The sequence below is a fragment of the Trachemys scripta genome, chromosome 1, assembly GCF_013100865.1.
Source record: "Trachemys scripta elegans isolate TJP31775 chromosome 1, CAS_Tse_1.0, whole genome shotgun sequence".
Classification (NCBI taxonomy): domain Eukaryota; kingdom Metazoa; phylum Chordata; order Testudines; family Emydidae; genus Trachemys; species Trachemys scripta.
In genome coordinates this window covers 103351484-103372147 of record NC_048298.1, presented here as the reverse complement: position 1 = coordinate 103372147, position 20664 = coordinate 103351484, and the positions used below count along the sequence as shown (strand labels likewise).

The 20664-nt window shown below is 39.5% G+C and overlaps 1 protein-coding gene across 1 annotated transcript in view; it reads right to left on the bottom strand.

The window, feature by feature from the left end:
- Nucleotides 1-9040: 9040 nt before the first annotated feature.
- Nucleotides 9041-20664, bottom strand: part of MTPN (myotrophin) — a 51874-nt gene continuing 40250 nt past the window's right edge. The window contains exon 4 of the mRNA XM_034779859.1: nucleotides 9041-12427. Within this exon, the coding sequence (XP_034635750.1) occupies nucleotides 12341-12427 (87 nt within the window). The 3' untranslated portion in view covers nucleotides 9041-12340. The remainder of the gene's footprint in view (nucleotides 12428-20664) is intronic.

The window sequence follows — 20664 nt, the reverse complement described above, 5'->3', positions numbered from 1 at the left end:
TCCAGTTGAGAGTAAAGGCTCACACAAGGACAGACTCATCCTGGATGTAATGCATGGCTGCGCAGATGGTGTTGACAGAAGGGCTTTGTCTTCCTCAACCATGGGATGCACATTCCATGAAGGAGGACTGCTGGGAAGAGATGAGGTGTACCTGGTGAAAGAGAAGGGCATCTTCCAACTTTCCAACTGAGTGAGTGCTTTAACTAGGTTCAAAGGGGGAAGCTGACAAAAGCCCTGCAGATAAGTATATAGAAAGGTGACCTTGACAGAGGGCTGGAAGTTGGAGGGGGAAGGGGTAGAGGAATGTAAAATGTAAAACTGTAAGGGTCATAGAAGCAACAAGAGAGAATACAGTGGGGAATCTGCTCAACGTCTTCAATATCTATACACATGCTCAAGGAGTATGGGGAATAAACAGGAAGAACAGGAAGTCTGGACAAGGCATTTATACAAGAAATATCCAAAACACAAGACTTGGTAGTAATGGGGGACTTTAACTAGCCAAACATCTGTTGGAAATGTAATACAATAAAGTATAAGATGTACAATAAGTTCATGGAATGTGTTGGGGAAACGTCTTGTTCCAGAAGGTGGAGGAAGTAACCAGGGAGGCAGACATTTTAGATTTGATTCTGACTAACACAAAGGAATTAGTTGCGAATTTGAAGGTGGAAGGCAATTTGAATGAAAGTAATCATGAAATGACGACTCATGATTCTAAGGAAAGGAAAGAATGAGAGCATCAGAATAAAGGACAATGGACTTCAAAAAAGCAGACTTACAACTGGTAGGTAGGTCCCATGTGAATGAAATCTAAGGAGAAAAGGAGATCAGGAAAGCTAGTAGTTTTTGGAAGAAAATATAAAAAGGCACAAAAGCAAACTATTTCAATGTAAAGGAAAGATAGGAAGAATAATAAGAAGCCAGTGTGGCTGCATCAGAAACTTTTTAATGAAATGAAAATCAAACAGGAGTCCTACAAACAGTGGACAAATTGCTAAAGGTAAGTACAAATTGCTAAGATGAGTACAAAAGAATGGTGCAAGCATATAGGGGCAACATCAAAGACAGGCACAAAATGAGTGACACTAGCAAGAGTCATAAAAGGCAATAAGAAGAGGTTCTATAAATACATTAGGAGCAAGAAAAAGATGAAGGAAAGTGTAGATCCACTACTTATTGGGGAAGAAGAGCTTATAATGGACACAAAGAAGGCTGAGGTGTTTCATGCCCATTTTGCTTCAGTGTTCACTAAATGTTAATTGTGACCAGATGTTTAACACTATTAATATTGAAAACAAGAGGGAAGGGATGCAAGACAGAATAGGAAAAAAAAAAGTTAAAGAATATTTAGAGAAAAGTTAGATGTATTCAAGTCAGCAGAACCTGACAAAGTTCTTTTTAAGGTGCTTAGGGGAGTAGCTGAAACGATCTCAGAACCACTAGCTATTATCTCTGAGAACTCATGGAGGATGGGTGAGATCCCAGAGGGCTGGAGAAGAGCAAACACAGTACCTACCTTTAAAAGGGGGAACAAAGAGGACCCAAGGACCAGTCACCCTAACTTAGATACCTGGAAAGATACTAGAACAGATTATTAATCAATTTGTAAACACAGGAAAATAATAGGGTTATAAGGAATCGCCAGCATGAACGTCAAGAACAAGTAACGCCAAACCAACCTAACTTCCTTTTTTGACAGGGAACATGATATATCTTGATTTTTCTAAGGCTATTGAACCAGGCCCACATGAGATCATAAACAAATGTGGTCTAGATGAAAATAGTATAAAGGGGAATGCACACCTGTTGAAAGACCACACTCAAAGCAGTTATCAATGGTTTACCGTCAAACTGGGAGGAAATATTTAGTGGGATCTAGCTGAGAGATGTCCTGGGTAAAATAGTAACTAATAAGACAATAGTACTTCAGAAAAGGATGTGGGAGTTATAGTGGATCACAAATTGAGCATAAGACAATGTGATGCAATTGCAAAAAGACTAATATTCTAGTGTGTATTAACAGGAGTATTGTACATAAGACACTGGAGGCAATTATTCTGCTCTATTCTACACTGGTGAGGCCTCAGCTGGAGTAGTGTCCAGTTTTTGGTGCCACACTTTATTCTCCGTGTCCACTGAAGGTAGAATAAGAAGTAGTAATCAGCTTGATCTGCAGCAAAGGAGATTTAGGTTAGATATTAAGGGGGTGGAGAGCTATAAGAATAGCTACATACTGGAACAGGATACCAAGGGAGATTGTAGAATTACTGTCATGGAGGATTTTTAAGAACTGGTTAGGCAAACACCTGACAGGGATGGTATATTTGGTCCTGCATCAGCACAGGGGGCTGGACTAGATGATCTCTTGAGGTTTCTTTCAGCCCTATATTTCATTTCCCTCCTTAAAAAGGCACATCCTCTTTTTAATACCATTTTATTTTATACCCACAGGCACCACAGAAGAGATTCTCTCGATGCTTTTGCTTTTACCCATTTCAAAGACATTGATTCCTCCCTGTCCACCTCAGAGGTTTTTTTCCCTATGTACAGTAACTCTTCACTTAAAGTCATCCTGGTTAACGTTGTTTCATTGTTACATTGCTGATCAATTAGGGAACATGCTCGTTTATAGTTGTGCAATGCTTCCTTATAACGTTGTTTGGCAGCTGCCTGCTTTGTCCACTGCTTGCAGAAAGAGCAGCCCGTTGCAGCTAGCTGGTGGCGGCTTGGAACCAGGGTGGACCAACAGGGCCTCCCCCCCCCCCATCAGCTCCCCACTTCCCTAAGTTCCCTATAGCCTGCTGGGCGGCTGCGGTATCCACTGCCGGCAGTTCAGCCATCCCTCCTCCCACTGTCATGTGCTGCTCCTGCCCTCTGCCTTGGAGCTGCTCCCGGGAGCCTCCTGCTTGCTGTGCGGGGGGAGGGAGGGGAGAAGAGGGCTAATGTCAGGATGTCCCCTGCCCCTCCGCTCCTGCCCCCCACTTACCCCATCTCTATAGAGCAGGGGGCGGGAGGGGCACGATAGGGCTCAGGACAGAGGGAGCTTGCTTGCAGCAGCTGCTGTCTCAACTTGCTGATCTACTTAAAAAGGCAATGTACTTCGAGTGGGGTCAGAGTACTTAAAGGGGCAATGTACATCTCTCTCTCTCTCACACACACACACACACACACACACACAGCGTCTCTCTCTTTCTGTCTGCCATGCTGTCTCCCCTCCCTCCATTTCTGCTGCCTTGTAGAGTGTGAGGCTACATTAACAATAACGTGTTAACCCTTGAGGGCTCAGCCAAGTATTAGTTCATCATTTAGCAGTAAAGCATTCCCTGGAAAATATCCCACCCTCTGACTCCACCACCTCAACCAAGCTTCACAAACATTATTACTGTGTATAGTATTATATTTTTTTTTTAAAACTTAGTGTGTGTGTGTGTGTGTGTGTGTGTGTGTGTGTGTATGTATGTATATATATATATATACATACATACACACACACACACACACATATATATACACATATACACACACATACACACAGTATACATACACACACACCACATAAAATATCTTTTGTCTGGTGAAAAAATTTCCCTGGAACCTACCCTCCCCACCCCATACTTACATTATTTGCTTAACATCGTTTCGCTTAAAGTTGCATTTTTCAGGAACATAACTACAGCGTTAAGCGAGGAGTTATTGTAGTTTGATATCAGTACTTATTTGCTTGTACAATATTAACACCACTGTTAAAACATGATATATCTAGAACTAGCTGCTGCTACTAAATTTAGAAAGTGTTTTTCTGAAGTCTTCTGGTGCACAGTATCTGGTCTGTCCAGTATCAATTCTACAAGCATGATTGAAATATTTTGTCCTATTGTTAATCTATGCAACCCGTTAACCACCTGTGGAAGGGTCTACTATTTGCATAGTAACTGAAATCTCAAAAAGATGATGGAAGCAAATAATGGACTTGTGAAGTTTCATACAATCCTCTTACACCCAGATAAAGTTGCACCCCTTAGACAGAAAACCACTTCCAAAAAAATATATGCAAACTATTTTAAGTGTTAATCCTTATTTTGAAGCCCTTCATTAACACTGTGGTTTGCTTGATTTTAGTGTAAGTACCAATGAGTATGGTAGAATTGATTGTGTGTTCATTTTACTGGGCAATTTTAAATGTAGGACAAGGCTGAGGCTTATGGGAGCATCCTTTAACTTCAAAGGACATGAGAAAAATCCCAGAATGTCTGTAGAAGAAAGGCAAACTTCCAAGGACAGATACATATTTCTAATACTAAAATCCAGAAAGTGGCAGTAAAACTGACTAGACACAACTCTAACAGAAACATTAATGATCAGTTACCTCTGACCCATAATTCAGATGCAGTTGAACAAAATCTAAAGTAAAAGCATCAGTATTGGTAAATATTTTCCCAGTAGAAGCCCAGCCAGAAAAACAAGCCTTGTGCATTTATCGGATATAATTTTAGATGCAATTCTGAAAGGATTCCTTCCAATTTCTCCCTCAAGGAGATGAAAAGGGGGAGAAAGGCATATAGGAGTGGTGCATCCCATATTATGAGGAATGCGTCTCCCATTGAGCAGTGTCCCGGTCCTGCTCTGGAACAGAATTGAGGGAAGTGGGTGTTGTGCTGTGAGGCAAAAAAGTCTATAGTGGGGTCTCCCCATCAGCTGAAGTGCTCACATGACCAGTTTTGTGATTGTGGGAGAACCTCCTGCTCATTGGGACCATGGTGATATTCTAGTGTCCAAGGAGAGACACTGCTGAAATGACTGTGTTGGATACACCAGTTTCACAGTTTGATTGCCTCTGAGCATAAAGAGTGGGACTTCACTCCACCCCGCCTGGTGATGTACTACATGCAGGCGAGATTGTCCAGTGTGTCTCTGTATATAAACTGTACAGAGCCATGCCTGAAGACATCACATGTGTAGTCTTACATGCCTGACCATGAAAGTGGCTGATGCCACACGACCTAGAAGTTGGAGGCATGTTCTAGCAGAGATCTGGGGGCAGATCCATACATTGGATACCAGATCTACTATAATTGAGAATTTGCGAGGTGGTAGGAAGGCTCTGGCTTGTATAGCATCCAACTGTGAGCCGATGAATTCCAGTTGTTGTACTGGCATTGAAGTAGACTTTTCTAGGTTCAGAAGGAGGCCTACCTTTGTGAACAGGTCTATTTTTACGTGGACTGCTCGGAAAGCATCGATCTTGGATGGGGCCTTGAGGAGACAGTTGTCCAAGTATGGAAAAATGACGACTCCTTTTTTCCTAAGATAGGCAGCGACTACCACAAGGATTTTGGAGAACACCCGAGGTGCAGCGGATAGTCCGAAAGGCAGTACCTTGTACTGCTAGTAGTTGTTACCCATGACAAATTGGAGAAATCGCCTGTGGGCAGGGTGTATTTTAATATGAAAATATGCTTCCAGTGCTGGGATACTAGTGGAGAGGGTGATGTTCTTGAAGCATTTCGGTTTGACAAACTTGTTTAGATTGCAAAGGTCCAGGATGTCACCAGCCGCCGGATTTCTTATGGATCAAGAAATAGTAGCAGTAGAAGCCCTGTCCCGTGAGCTGGGAAGTGACCAATTCCATAGCTCCCAGTTGCAGAAGATGATTTATTTCTCCCATAGAATGGAACTGTGATAGGGGTCCCTGAAAAGGGGTTGGGGTGGCGGGGGTGGCAGGGTGGGATGGATTATCCTTCCTTGATTATCTCTAGAACCCACTTGTCCAAGGTGATTAGTCTCCAAGATGGGAAAAACTGAGCTAGTCAGTCACCAAACTGGTGGAACGTTTAAGATGGAGGGAATGATTGGAATAGAGGGAGGCTTCTCGGGGCTTCCACCACACCTTCAAAATTGTTGCTTCGGTGGGGGTGCATAAGAGGTAGCGAGCTGTCTACGTTTGGTAGGAGGCCTTTGCCTTCAGCCCTGGTACCAGTGGGGGTTCAACCTTCAGCGGACAAGAAACTGATGGAGATGGGAGAAGTGTAGGTCTCAGGCTTTCCTCCCTGGGAGGGTTCCCAAACTGTGCCCTGTACATGGCCCAAGGGTCCCAATATGGCCAGTGTGGAAGGATGGAACATGTGGTTGCATCCATGGTGGCTCATACCAAGATTATGGGCCAGATGTGGATTGTGAGGATGAATAGGTGTGATTTGCCTGGTAGATGAGGGAGCAATAGAGCCCTCCTCTTCCTCCTCATTGCTAGGGAAGGGACTTGCCATCCTTGGTGGAGGAAGGGAGGAGTGTTGAGAGTCCAGAGAGGAGGGTGAAAGCATGGGGAGGTCACGTCAAAGAAGTGGAGACTCAGGAGTGTCAGATACCAGCAGGTCTTTAGAATATCTACGGTCTTGTGGAGGGGAAAAAGCATCATAAGTGCCAGGGTATGACTCAGTGTTGAAGGGAGGATGTATTTCCCTGAAGTGTCTGTAGATGGCACCGGAGACTTGCAGATAACTTGGCCAGTAACCACAGGTTTCAGAGTAGCAGCCGTGTTAGTCTGTATCCGCAAAAAGAACAGGAGTACTTGTGGAACCTTAGAGACTAACAAATTTATTAGAGCATAAGCTTTTGTGGGCTACGCCCCATCATCTCAGGTATTGGCACCCTAACATCAGGCTTGTCTGGTTATGTGGACTCTTCTCAGACCCGTCGCTACCAGCACTCCCAGCTATCTTCGAGACACCACTGACTTCCTGAGGAAACTACAAGTGATCATATTAATCTGAAATATTCTACTATTACTGCAAGAGTATTGAGGGGGAAAAAAAGTGTTTTTAGAAGTTAAAAATATCATTGTACAAATTCTCTCCTTCCCCACACTGTGTAAAAGTGGTTCTCAACCAGGGATTCGGGGCAGAGAGAGAGTGTGAGTGTGAGTGTTCGACTCGCTGGGGCCCAGGGCAGAAAGCCAAAGCTGTACCACATGGGGCTGAAACCCCTGCGGCTGCAATTGAAACCTCAGCAATGTAGCTTTGCAGGGCCTCCTGGGGCATGAGGCCCCAGGCAATTCTCTACTTGCTACCCCCTAACACTGGCCCTGGCTTTTATATACAGAAACACAGTTGTTGTGGCACAGCTGGGCCATGGAGTTTTTATAGCATTTGTGGGGGGCCTCAAAGAAAAAGGTTGAGAAACACTGCCATATATTATGGGCCTGTAACTTGGCTGCTGTCCTCCCCAAAGGTGGCTGTATTTTGCTGGTATAGAGTAGAAAAGCACTTTGGGTTGACTGGCACAATATGTTAAAATTAACTTCCACTAACAGTGCCCTTTCAAGATATTAGTTACCAACATAAAAATACCCTTTGTGTTATCCTCTTTGGATGTATGTTTATTCAGAAAATGAGGTTCTGCCTTCCTTAGCCAAGTGGAAATAGGCTGACGTGAGTTAAGCTTCTGCAAGTTATCTTATAAACATCTGAATGTCAAATGAGTGCATACATACCCATACAATTATGAATTGTCACTGGCAGTGGCACCATTTGAACTGCTTTGGAATGCTAACAATGTGTGGTGAATGTGTCTCACGTGTATTTACCACTTTTTAAGAAGCAGGCTGTGCATACAGCATTAGCAGATAAGTTTATGATTTCAAAATAGAAAACTACAAAAAAAAATCCAAGTCCAAGTGAAGCTTCTCATTTTGGAATACTAGTTTGTCCCTTATAATTTTTATAACAATATTCTATTTCATTATAAGAAATACCACTCTGTACCATAAGTTATTTCTTTTAAAATACGTGCATTTAAAAACTGAATTTGTTTTGGACAAAATTTAAATGAGACCTAGATTTCTCCTACTACAGGGAACAGTATTAAACTATTAAAATTATGTGTGTTATCAGTGCTTTCTTATAAAGATACAGAAATCAATACAAAATGTGAAGTTATATGCAACATCAACATACACTCCAGCTATACCTAAATGAGCTTTTCACTCAAATGTTCTGGACAGTAAAGTTGAGGAAGGAAGGAACTGCATTACTCCTGAAGGACAATTGAGGCAGGAAAAGTTTGGTTTTCTCCAAGGTCCTTTTAATCCACTCTAGAAGGCAATATACAGTAAACAGATTTCAGGGACAGCAAGCCTTTAGCACCATGCATTACTACTTAACAGGGAAAGTCAGGCTCTGGGAGCAAAGGATTCATAAAAAACATTTCTTTCAAAGTGGACATTGATCTAGTTTGGAAAGTACACTTGCACTTTGTTTCCATACCAGTCTCTGGTTCCATGTATTTATTAATATTCCTTTTAATCTCTTAAGTTCTGAGTTGTCACAAAACGTGAAGTGGAGTCTCTTTGCCTTTCAGGCAAATAAGAGTTGAAGCCAGTGCAAATGCAAGCATTCCGTTAAAGCAGCAAATTTCAATATGACAAATTGTGTATTGACCAGTGAAAGTCTATGGGAGTCTCCATGTTCATTCAGTCCCAAACTTTTTTTTTTTTTTGGGGGGGGGGGGGGGGGGGGAGAGAAAGGGAAGGGGTAGGAGAAGAGACAGCATTTATGTGCTCGAAATCATATGTAGCTAATATTAAGACTAGTGGCCAGTCAAGAGCAAAACTGGTTTCTCAGGCCATGTCTACACTACCAGCTAAACTGGCACTGCTGTGATCAATGCAGTGGTGTCCATTTAGCGGGTCTGGTGAAGACGCTAAGTTGATGGGAGAGCACTCTCTTGTGGATGTCTGTACTCCACATCCTGGAGAGGCGGAAGCTGTGTCGATGGGAGAGCGTCTCCCATTGACATAGTGCAGCACAAACACCGCTGTAAATAGACCTAAGTTACATCAACTAGCGTAACTTAGATCAATTTACAGCATTCATGTAAACCAGCCTTCAGATTAGTCCACATTATTGTATTAATATAGCTGAAGTTACTCTGCACAGTGCCAGTTAAACTGAACTACTAGAGCTAAACAGCTATGTAGGTCTGAGCAGAGATTAACAGAAAATACAGAAAGGAAGAGTGTGTAGTGAAATAAAGTTGTCGATTCTTCTGTAGCACAATTCAAGTTTATTTCATTCATTCACTCTTGCAACAAACTTAAAAATACAGTATCATTTAGCATTCTGATGACCATGAACCATGACAATGATAAACCAAACTGTGTCAAAATAACTACACTGGTGAAAAGAGGAAGTTAAATATCAAAATGCACAAAGCATTAATTTTCTTCCATCACTGCGTAGAAAGATATGATTGTTTCTTCATTTACAAAATATAATTAAGACAGTTCATTTTGAAATTTTGCATGCAACACTGCAATTGCTTGAACTAGGACACTCCACTCTTACCAGCCTCTTCTATAGACAAATTAATGCATTCAATATTGTATTAAAGGAGGAGGAAGCTCCATTTAAGTCTCAAGGATTTATTTTAAATAAGGAAGAGGAGCAGAGGATGTAAAATCCAAGATACATTTTAGTTTTAAAACATTCAACCCAAATTTGAAAGGGAGGGCAATAAAAACGATGTGGATTTCCAAATGTATGCATTTCCAGTTGGCTTTGACAAGATATTTAAGCCTTTGTGTTTGACTGTTTTACAGTTTCCTGTGCGTAAAAGAACTTATAATTTGACAAGTTCACCCATTGAAGGGCTAGTGAGAGAAACAGGTAGCCAGGCAATTTCTCACATAATGTCATGAAAAGGAAGTGAATGAACAAACCTATTGTCCATGCACAAAACAGAAAGATTAAAGTGTTTAATATTTCTTAAAACCTGGACAAAAATGACAACCCTTTATGTAGTGCAAAAAGCAAACAAGTTTTTCTTCTTTAGTAAAAACATACATTTAAATATCATCCTTTAACTATTCTGGCAAAGTGGCTTGGATTCATATTATAATCAAATTAAACACACTCTTGTCGTGTTAGAGTGTTTGCTTTTTTTTTAAAATGTGAAATAGGTCAAGAAAAATGCAAGTGTTTACATAATTGTAGGAGATAAAGGCTAAATAGCCTCCACTGTATCACCAGAAGAACTAGTACAAAGAAGGTTCAAATGATCCAGTGCTACAATTATGATCACTTAATAGGAGGTAGGAGTGCGGGGAGGCTAAGGCAAAGAGAAAAAGGACAATAGGAGGTTATGTTATGGCCAGATACACAATTTGTTGATACTACAAACTACAAACTTGAATTTTTTTAAAAAAGATTTCAAATTGCAGTTTTCTGGACTAGTTTATTTTAATAGCATAAATAGAGACTAGTTTATGCCAACATAGAACTAATTACTTCAGCGATATCTTACAAAAAGTCAGAATTTGTATTCAGAGTCCACACTATCATAATGAGATGATAGTCCAGCATTGATTAGAGATAGATTATAGAGTTCTTTATTTAAAGACTTAATAAAAAACAGTTAGTCAAATGTGCTCATTCACCAGTTACTCAGTGATTGATTACAGTTTTTAAAACATATTTAATCTTTCCACTCTTCTTTGCCATCCATACCTCCCATAAATCCAAGAAACCCATCAATAATGGCTCATTACAGTTTCTCATTGGCCAGAATGACTGTATTCCTGATTTTTTTATCCTGTGGGAATGCTGCATATATAGAACTCTGTTTGTTCTCATTTTACATTCTAAATACAGGGTTGTTTATAACTGAAATACATTCAATTTTATGCAACATGGTTAAAATATGAACCCAAAATGTCTCAGTATATATTTATCTGGATGGCAATTACCAAATACTATATTGCTCACCCTCCTGATATCACATCAATCCCAGACATGAGAAATCAAAATAAGATTTGCTTGTTTTGTTTAAACATACTCTGCATTAAACATGATGCACATTTTTTGCATGTTACCATAATGCCTGAAAGCTGCATATATCGACATCCCAAAAGGTAAATATATTTTTATATAATGTATGGAGTACTGTGAATTGTTTGGGTGAGCTGGTATGTGTCTAATGCAAATTAAAGATGAAAATCAAAAGCTCAGACTTTCATGGGAGGAATGTGGTGGGAATCCCTTATTACAATCTTAAATCTGCTTCCATTAGTTATCAGTTCTACTGCTGTAATATTTACTGGTACGTTAACTTCCAGATTAAATTTAAATATATTTGCAGGATCATACATGCTATAGGAATGTAGCAGGAGCTTCAGAAGAAGCCTGTTGCTCTCCATGAATTCATGACATTAAAAAAAGTGCTTTTTTAGCCAGTTGATGAGGAATCTTAGGAAATTCATTGGGAAAAAAAGAAATCTTACCTTTTCTCTGGTGGTAGTTACAGATTTCAGTGAAACTGTATTTAAGTCTTCCTTTTCCTGACAGTAGAATATAGAAAGCTCTTCATATAACTATTTTTTGAAACTATAGCAAAAGACATTTAGCAACTTTGATATTTGTTTCTAGTGAGAACATCTAAATAATTACCAGCAGCACTAAGTTTAAATCACTTAAGGTAGCAGAGAAATTCTTCTTGCGTACCAGAGGGCCTGGAGCTTTCACCATATGTGCCTATATCGTTTACACTGACATGGTAAATGAGGAAATTCCAACTGACAACCCAAAAGGGTAAACTGCAGAGACATTTCTTATCGGACCCAAAAATATTACAAGTCAGATTGGTCAGTTCTGGACTAGAACACATGGGTGGGGGAAAAGAGAGGGAAATCCCAAAGTTCAATCCTACCAAGGTACCTTGGCAGGTCTTTTGGAATAGAACAAGGTCTTGCCTAAACTGATCTTTCCTAATTTACAAGGAGTCAAAAAAGGTTAGTGTGGCATCTGATTAGTCAAGGTGGAGATAGCTCCTTTAACTAGTATCAGAAGTCTTCAGAATTTCAACATATGCTTTAAAGCAGAAGGATATAGTTATCAAGAGATAAGCAATCCAACTACCTCAATTACTACATTTTCTATCATGGCAGATACTAACAGCATTGGACTACTGCCTCTTAGCATTTTAGAGTACTTAATACAGTACTTTTGTCTAAATTGATCTTTCAACACAAAACTTAATAGAACTAACCAGGGAGGCATACAACCAATTTTTAAGTGCATGTTCTTTCTCCCTCCTGCAGAAGTTTGTTTTCACTAGAAATGGAAAAAAAAGATTGTGCATGAAACAAATCCTGAAGGACACTGATTATATAGATTTCCATTCTCTCCAAACAGATTATCTTTTTGATAGAGACCCCTAGTTAGTTTGATTCATTGAGAATTCCCTTCCCCCCAAAGTATTTAGCTGAAGAAGCTGGAAGATACAAAGAGTGACAGACAGGCAGCAGTGTGAGGCCACAGAAAAGACATTAGTTATATCAGTCCATCCGTCACTGAAGAAGAGCTTTGATTGCCTGGTTGTCAGTGGCTTCAAAGGCAGTTAGTCCATCTGGGCCTTTCACAGACTTATCAGCACCCTGTAAAAACATGAAGATTTGTCACTTAATAAAGGAGTTTGCATCTTGGTATCGGCAGTTTCTTGTGAAGGGGTTCTGGCATACTAGTATTACTCACTGGAGAACTATTTTGAACAATTCACTAAACTGCTCACAAATTTCCTTTACATGCTGTATATATTTCTCAGTTAGAAACCACAAGCCACTTAGTTTCATAGCTAAATATATTCAGTCTTTTGGTTTTGAAGTACATTGGAATTTGAGCTAGTACACAAAAATGGTTGCCACTCCACTTTGAATGATACAGAGTGCTGCAGAAAGGTCACATTAAAACTATTTTGTGAATTACAGTACATATTATTTACTAATATAGCCCATTAGATATCAGAAATTGGCTGAAAAACAGTGTATTTCATTATGCACTCTCTTTTTGTTTGTTCACATACTTGCTATGATGCAAAGTTCAATAAGTCACTATAGGTCCCCAATTTCTAGGAATTGGTAACGTTCTCCTATATTCTCAAAAATGATACAAACACCTTCAAAAAAGCCTAAGATACAATGAAGGGGAAATCAATTAAACAAAATAAAAGTTAGTAAGAAATACCATCCACCATCACATCAAAATTCTCAAGAAGCCTGTTCACAAGGTACGTTGCCCTAATTTCGATACATTAGGTCATTAATGACGGCCAAATTAATTTTACAAGACCCAATGCAGCTTATTATTTAAATAATGTAAAATTAAGTACGTACTGAAATTTGGATGACAGTGGCTTTATTACCCAACTTTCCACAATGTTCTAGAAAATGGAAACAAAGCTAATGAACGAACAGCACTACATGGTTTTGATGTATAAGACCCAAACCTAGCACAATACAGAGTTTTCATCTGGTCAGTCCTAAACTACAGGAATATGAATAGGCTGTTCTGCACTGCAATTCAATGTTACTTTACTCTTCTCACTTCCCCCCCCCCTCTTTTCTTTTCAAGATTGTCCAATTTTCCTTCCCCTATGCCACGTCATGTCAGTAGGTGATTATTCTATAGTTTGGCGGTGAAGACAGCACGAGGGTGGAGAGGGGGTGAGGTTAGGACAGTATGGAGATGTGTGTTTCTAGACTTCTTAAAATGGCATTCTAAAAGCATGAAGCCATAAACGTTGGTAGAATAAAACGGAATAACCAAAAGCAACATGTTTCCAAGAAGGGAAGCAACAGCACCTTTTCTTAACATATCAGATTCAACTACACTTGCAATACCGTGTACATCTAGCCACATTAGGATCAAAAAGAAATTAGAGGAAGCTCAAAAGAGAACAAAAATCTCAGATCTGAAAGTAGAGAGAGCAGAATAGGGTGACCAGACGTCCTGATAAGTCCCACAACGCAGCACTCTGCTTTTTTTTGGGGGGGGGGGGGCCTCCCCCGGTGTCCCGATTTTTTCCTTCATCTCATCTGGTCACCCTATATCAGAAAAATTAGAAGTGGAATGGACCCATCTTGATTGTCTTGCACCTTGTGTGGTTAATTATACTGTACTCCCTTTGCATTTTGTTTAGTCACATTGCGCATGAGAGTGGAGACTAAGGACAAATTATGGATAGCTTATCTAAAATACTAAGAGGACATGGTAAGTGTGCAGATTAATGGTGGAAATACAAAATGAAATGGAGGTGGAGTGAAAGAACTAATGGGATGAAAGGAAAAGTTATTCAGGAAAGATATTTCCTAAAAATGAGGTATGAGGCTGTGAGAGTGTCCCTCGGGAAGAGAAGGAAGACCCATTGGTAGTGACAAAGTTAGACTGGACAAGGTGCCAGGAAGTATGCTGAGTGAATAGAATTACTCTGGAAAGAAAAGGATTTCAGAGACTACCAGACCTTTTCCATCTTTAATTCTATTTACTACCCCCATCTTTAAAATTAAAGAATACTTTTTTTATTTCATACTAAAACTATATTGATGGAAGAAAAGTGTAGAGAATACGGAATTATTGCTTCAGCTGTATCCTAGAGCAGCTATTATGTACTTGGAAACATTTAGTTGTTCCTATTTTTTTTTTTTTTTTTTTAAAAACAGACACTAAATCCATATATAAAACCTAAAATTCTAAGTTTCACACTCTGTATTCATCAATACCAATAAAGACAGGACCCAGGGCCTCATTAACATCCTTTGTTGTTAGACCACCTGTGATAATTTGGGAATCTGTACGATTTATTAATTATATGTAAGATTATGAACTCTGCATATATTTCCACCACTTCCCTCATGTCGCTGGTCACTCAAACCCTAACCTGCCACCCGTACACTGGAACTTCCCCTTTCCCCCCCCCCCCCCCCAAAGCCCTGCCTCCCCACCCTGTGCGAGGCTGGCATCTCCTGTTGCCCCCTGCATACCACACCCCACTTTTTTTTGACAAAAGTGGGCATTTGTCCCTTTTGCTCTTGCCAGCTAATCAAGCTGGCAAGAGCAAATGGGACAAATGCCCACTTTTGGCAATAAAGTCAGGATGGCTGGGACAGGGCTTAAAAAAAAAAGACTGTCCCAGCCAAAACGGGACATATGGTCACCTTACCCTTAAGGAAACTTGGGTAATGGCACTCTTATTTTTGCTCTCAAATTATAGTTGAAAATGTTGCATTATAACACTAGTATTGTTCTGTTGATGTTATATTTGATTGCAATTTACACAAATTTCATCTCTATACTTCCATAGTTCTCACTGAAGTAATTTAGATATGTGCTTATATTTTTTCCTTGTAACCCTCAATTGAATAGAATCATTGTAAGTACAGTGTTAATAGTTTGTTTTTGTTTTGTTTTACATTCAGCAGGTTTGTGAAATTCATATAAAATACTCTATTACTTAAGACTAGTAGTGTTTTAAACAGCATTTTCAATTTAGCTCATACATTTTAATCTAAAACTGCAATAGCACACAATTTCAAATTAGGTTGACTTTTTCCAAGACTGATTTAAATCAATGTCACACCAAGGATATGAATATCTCTGAGTGAGAACATAAAATAAGGCCCTTGCTAAAATGAAACCATGTTATAAGTTTCACACAAGCCCACACTTAGATGATTAAGAATAAGGAACATACTGCACTTGGAAGCAAACTCCTGAAGGCTTTCAATGTAAATTGTACATGTTTCTTTAAACTACCCCCAATAAATGGTAACCCCCCCCCCCCCCCCCCAAAAAACCAAACAAACACCCAAGTCTAATCTCAAGATACGAAGATAACCTCTCAAATATTACTTAGTGGTCTACAATGTAGGATTTCTCCTAAAAGGCACTTATTAGTCCTTTTCCCAGTATCATCAACTTGATGCAAATTCTCAAATAGAGAGATGAGTGCTAGATTAATTTGCCTCTTTTGGAAATTCAACACTTATTTCCAGTAGAAGAGGAACTGTTTAAAAGGTTTAGCTTGTGAATAGGGGCCAAGAACTCGAGTTCTAACTCTGATTCGGACACTAAATTGCTATGTGACCTTCAGCAAACTACATTTGGTAGAACCTGAGTGAGGTTTAGTATTTGGACAACACTCACTATGTCTCCAGGACAGGCAGCACAGTTAACATGTGTACATTCTTGTACTTCATTTTTAAAGCAATGTACATATATTCAATGTAAACTTTCCCTACCAATTGTAATTTGTGTACTGAAACAGCATGAGCAGGCCCCTTCTTCTGAGCTGTACAAATTTCCTGGTGAGCTGGAGTTGAAAAGCTTTTTTTATTTTTTATTTTAAATCACCAACACCACCTGGTCATGAAAGCTTAGTGAGAAGTCTGGGTCCTCTCTGACATTTTGCACTAGTTTGATAAATGGTGTTGCATGCCTTCAATGGAAGATGGGGACAATACTTGCTAGTTCTTCAGATAATTTTCCCCTTCTAACCAGCATCAATGCTGTTACCTTGGTGCAACTTGAACCAGCTACTTTTCATCCAGTGATCCCTAGTAGGCCTGTGACATCTTAGCTGTGGCAGTGACTGCATGAGTGATGAATCAAGCACAGTTGCGTGTCATGTCATGTTGTTGGCCACTAACTTTGTGGCATCTCACATATGATATTAAACAATGGGGGATGGCATGAATCCCTCTTGGACTCCACAAGTAAGTGCATCTCAAGCAGTTACCCTTTGTCACTCAGTTCTCCTGGAGAGGAACTACTGGAGCCACTGCAGTGCTATGCCTACATTAGGTAGCTGGGTTAGCAATACTCTGCCAGAGGTCCAGCAGTATAAGCATGGAAATTCTGCCTATGTCCACAGCCATAAGGTCATCTTTTAGTGCCATTAGGACAGTCTGTTGTGACTGCATCTGAACCCTGATTGTTATGTTCCCAAGATGTTAGCAGATGACATGCTGTAAGAGCTTGCAAGATGACTTAATTAGGTAAAAGATTAACCAGAGATATCCTCATTGACCTATTTATTTATTTATTTTATTTTTTAAGTACTGGTGTGTTCAAACAACTGAAAGAATCTTATCAGTGTTTATTATACATTCTAAAGTTATTAAAACAGTTAGTAAATATAAGCATAATTTAGCAAAATTAATTTTGCATTTGCTATAGTACACTACTTCAATACTAAAAAAGCAAACATTTACTGTATACAGTATAGATAAGAAGCTTATCTAAGGTGTGAGTTATAAAACTGTTTAATGACATGGAGGATAAAACCAACTGCGTATTACTTATGATAGTCTAACCTAGTCTCACAAAGGACTAGGTTTCCTAAAAACAAATGCTCTGGTTTATAAAAATGGTCTCCCCACTTGAAGGAAAGATTCCTGTCATACATTTCTGCACAATGCAAAACGGTCATAAGTTTAGGTCAAAATGCCTAAAAAACCCAAGTTTTCAATTTTCAAAAGCACAAGACATTTTGAAAATGAGGGCAAGGTGATTCTACAGTTTTCATTTCTTTCCCCATCTGAAGCGAACAGATTAAAAATTTTAAGCCAGCTTTTCTGCCCTTTGGTCTACTTCACTCTTCCCTCTTTTTGAGGAAGAGGTTCATTCCTCATCTTCCTACTCTAACATGCTAGCAGCATTAACCAAGGAAATCATCTGTAAGATCAATGTGCTTGTGCCACCCAAAGATGTGCACTGCATGCCCCTTAGGGCAACAAAATGCATCTGCTGTGTACCACAAAAGTGCTGGGATTCCTCAAGACCTCTTCCACTCTGATCAACTCAGCGTTGCAGTGCTGTATGCCAAATAAACTAAATTGAATTCCAAGACTGGAGTCCACCTGAGTTCATGGGGATCTGACTCAAGCAGAGGGGGTGGTTGTAGGGTGTACCACATACCCAAAATTACACAGCAAATCTCTTTCTTTATACACACACTTACACATTACATTGCATGTACTATATACATTGTATTACATGTCATGGGATTGGCTTGGTTACTTGGTAGAAACCAATTCCTAAACAGCATGCTCTGTCCACAACACTGTCCCTATATAACTTACTCTTTACCTCATCTTTATGTTCCCAACTTATTTCAATCATTACCAGATTGTCCCACTGGGTGTTCCCTTCCTTTATCTTAGCTAGTTCAGATGTGTCCCTTAGCTCACTTACCCATTTACCTATTATAGTTAGCACAAACATTCTGTTTTCAGCCTGCTGATCTATTTACCTTCCTAATCCTGTCTTCTAAGAAATGAAGCCTCCCCCATACTTACTCACATTAACCCAGCCTATAAGAAGTTATCTTTATCTTGCAGCACCCAGAGAGACCCCAGTGGGCTAGGTGCCAACACAATGGGCAGAGTTAACGTCATTTTGAAAGATTCTAGTTTCTAGTGAAAGTTGTGCCACTACTGTGAACTCCACTATAAACATTCAGAATGGTAAAAGTTTAAGTGTGCCCAATGTAGTGAGACACAGTGAATGATAAGTTAGAGAAACTGATAGTTTTATTTTCCTGGTGTCAAGCCCAAATGGTAACTAAGGCAGGTATGTATACATTCTGCTACTTTCCAACACATGGAACAGACATGCTGCAAAAGCTGAGAGCCAAATGGAGTGCTTTTTGAAAACACTCATAACACACTTTTCTGAGATATTGGACGTAGGAGGTTCATATTAGCTTTACTGTAAGTTACTACTTCATACCACCTCAATCAGGCCAAGAACACACTTCTAGGGAAGATGAACATGCCAAAACTTCAAAAATAAACACATTTTGGAAGTGAGTAAAGTGCTAAGATTCTTTACACTACCAGGTTCTGTATACAGTCTGGTTTTAGCAATGGAAGTAACTATTAGATAAGGAGTAATTTTACTCCAAAATTACAATATTCAACAACTAAAAGTATTGCTATAGTTCAGCTCCCCTTTGAGGAAACAGCAGCAGGTGGCATTGAAAGATAATGCTGTTTTTAACACCATAAGCCCTTTAATTGTACAACAACAGCTGGAAAACGTGCCTATTAAATGTAAGAATAAAACAAGAATGAAGTCGTTAAAGCAATAATAAGACCAAATGCATTTGTCTTTTATACTTTACAAAGCAACTGCACTTCTGTACCAAAACTAATTATTTTTATGTAGAACAATAAAACTGGAGCAAAGTAAAGTGTGGTCAACGGACACAAGACTGACAGTGCAGTTTTCAGGACTGGATAGTATCTGAAAGGCTCTGTAGGACTACCTGAATCCTTTGTAGAGTTTATAATATGAATCCCTGCATGAACTTTGTCACCTGAAAAGTGCACTGTCTTAGACAAATCTAGGTTGGAGCTTCTGGATGTACAAATATGAAAATATTTGACATTTTATTTTAAGACTAATTAAATTTGAACTGAATATGAATTGATAACTTGAAATGATATGACAACTTGAAAAACACAAGTTATGAAAATTGCAAAATAAATCCCTCAAAGAATACCCTTTTCTAATAAAGATAGAGTACTTTTAGAAAAGTGTCATACTGGTGGGACTAGAGACTAAAATTTTCTATATACGGAGAAGGTAGAGCATAGTCAGCAAAAATGGAAACGTTGCCATACCATTTTAATATGCCTCCACACTGACCAGAAGGGACTAGTGTACTTCCAGACTCAGTAGTATCTTCAGTCTCCGTTCCTACTATGTGTGTTGCTTTTCTGGTGCGAGTATGGAGAGGGCCGCTTGCAGGAGAGATTAATCTGTTTTGTATTGAATGCACAACAGCTGAAGATAATGCTTTTGCTGCCCCCAGCACATGGGAAAGCACTATTGGGTAGAGGAATAAAGGGTATGTCTACATAGCAAAAAAACAACCCATGACAGAGAGTCTCGGAGCCTGGGTGACCTGACTTGGGCTCGCTGGTAAAATTTGCAGTGTAGATATTTGGCCTCGGACTGGAGCCCAGGCTCTGAGAGCTTGCGAGGGCGAAGGATCTCATAGCGTGGGATCCAGCCCAAGCCCAAGCCCAAAATGTCTACACTGCAATTTTATAGCCCGGAAGCCGGAGTCCCCCAAGCCAGAGTCAGCTGACTCTGGCAGCTATGCTGTGGGTCTTTTAGTGCAGTGTAGTTGTACCCAAAAAGAATACAGTTACCAAAACCGCAGCCATTCTGTTTGCATGTTGGAAGGAAGCAATTAGGGGCAGTAATGGTAGCACATATGCATGTCTAAGAGGGAATTTTTAAATATGTTCAAGGGCAGTAGACTTTCAGGATTCCCATGATGCCATACCCAATTACACTTGTGATTTGGATGTCAAAATCTGTGGAGTAGGAATTGGAATACTATCTGAGAGTTTTGTCACAATTCATCTGGACAAGATTAAAGGGATTTAGCAGTGTGCTTTTATGGCTATCTACATTGACAGTGACTGACTAAAATGTTTCCTGCACATATAATGTTCTGAGTCAATTATACTTAGATTTCAAAACAGTTAAATATTCTTCAGAACTGGAAGGTTTGAATTTTTGGCAAGGAAATCAAATTTTTAAGTTCTGGACGAGACCAAGTCCTGAACTCTTGTTTCTAACTGTGCAGCACCTAGGTAGTGTAAAAGATAATAAAATAAGTTTTCAGGCCAGAAACATTTAGTTTTGTATGTGGGCATAAAAGTATTACTACACTGGAAAGAACACAAATAAAAGATACCATTTGCTTCAAACAGTAAAATAGGTTCCGAATACATTAATTTGTATTCCAGACTGAAAACAAGATGTTATATGTAAACAAGCTGAGTCAGAGTTTTAGGCTAGAAGGACCACCAGATCATCT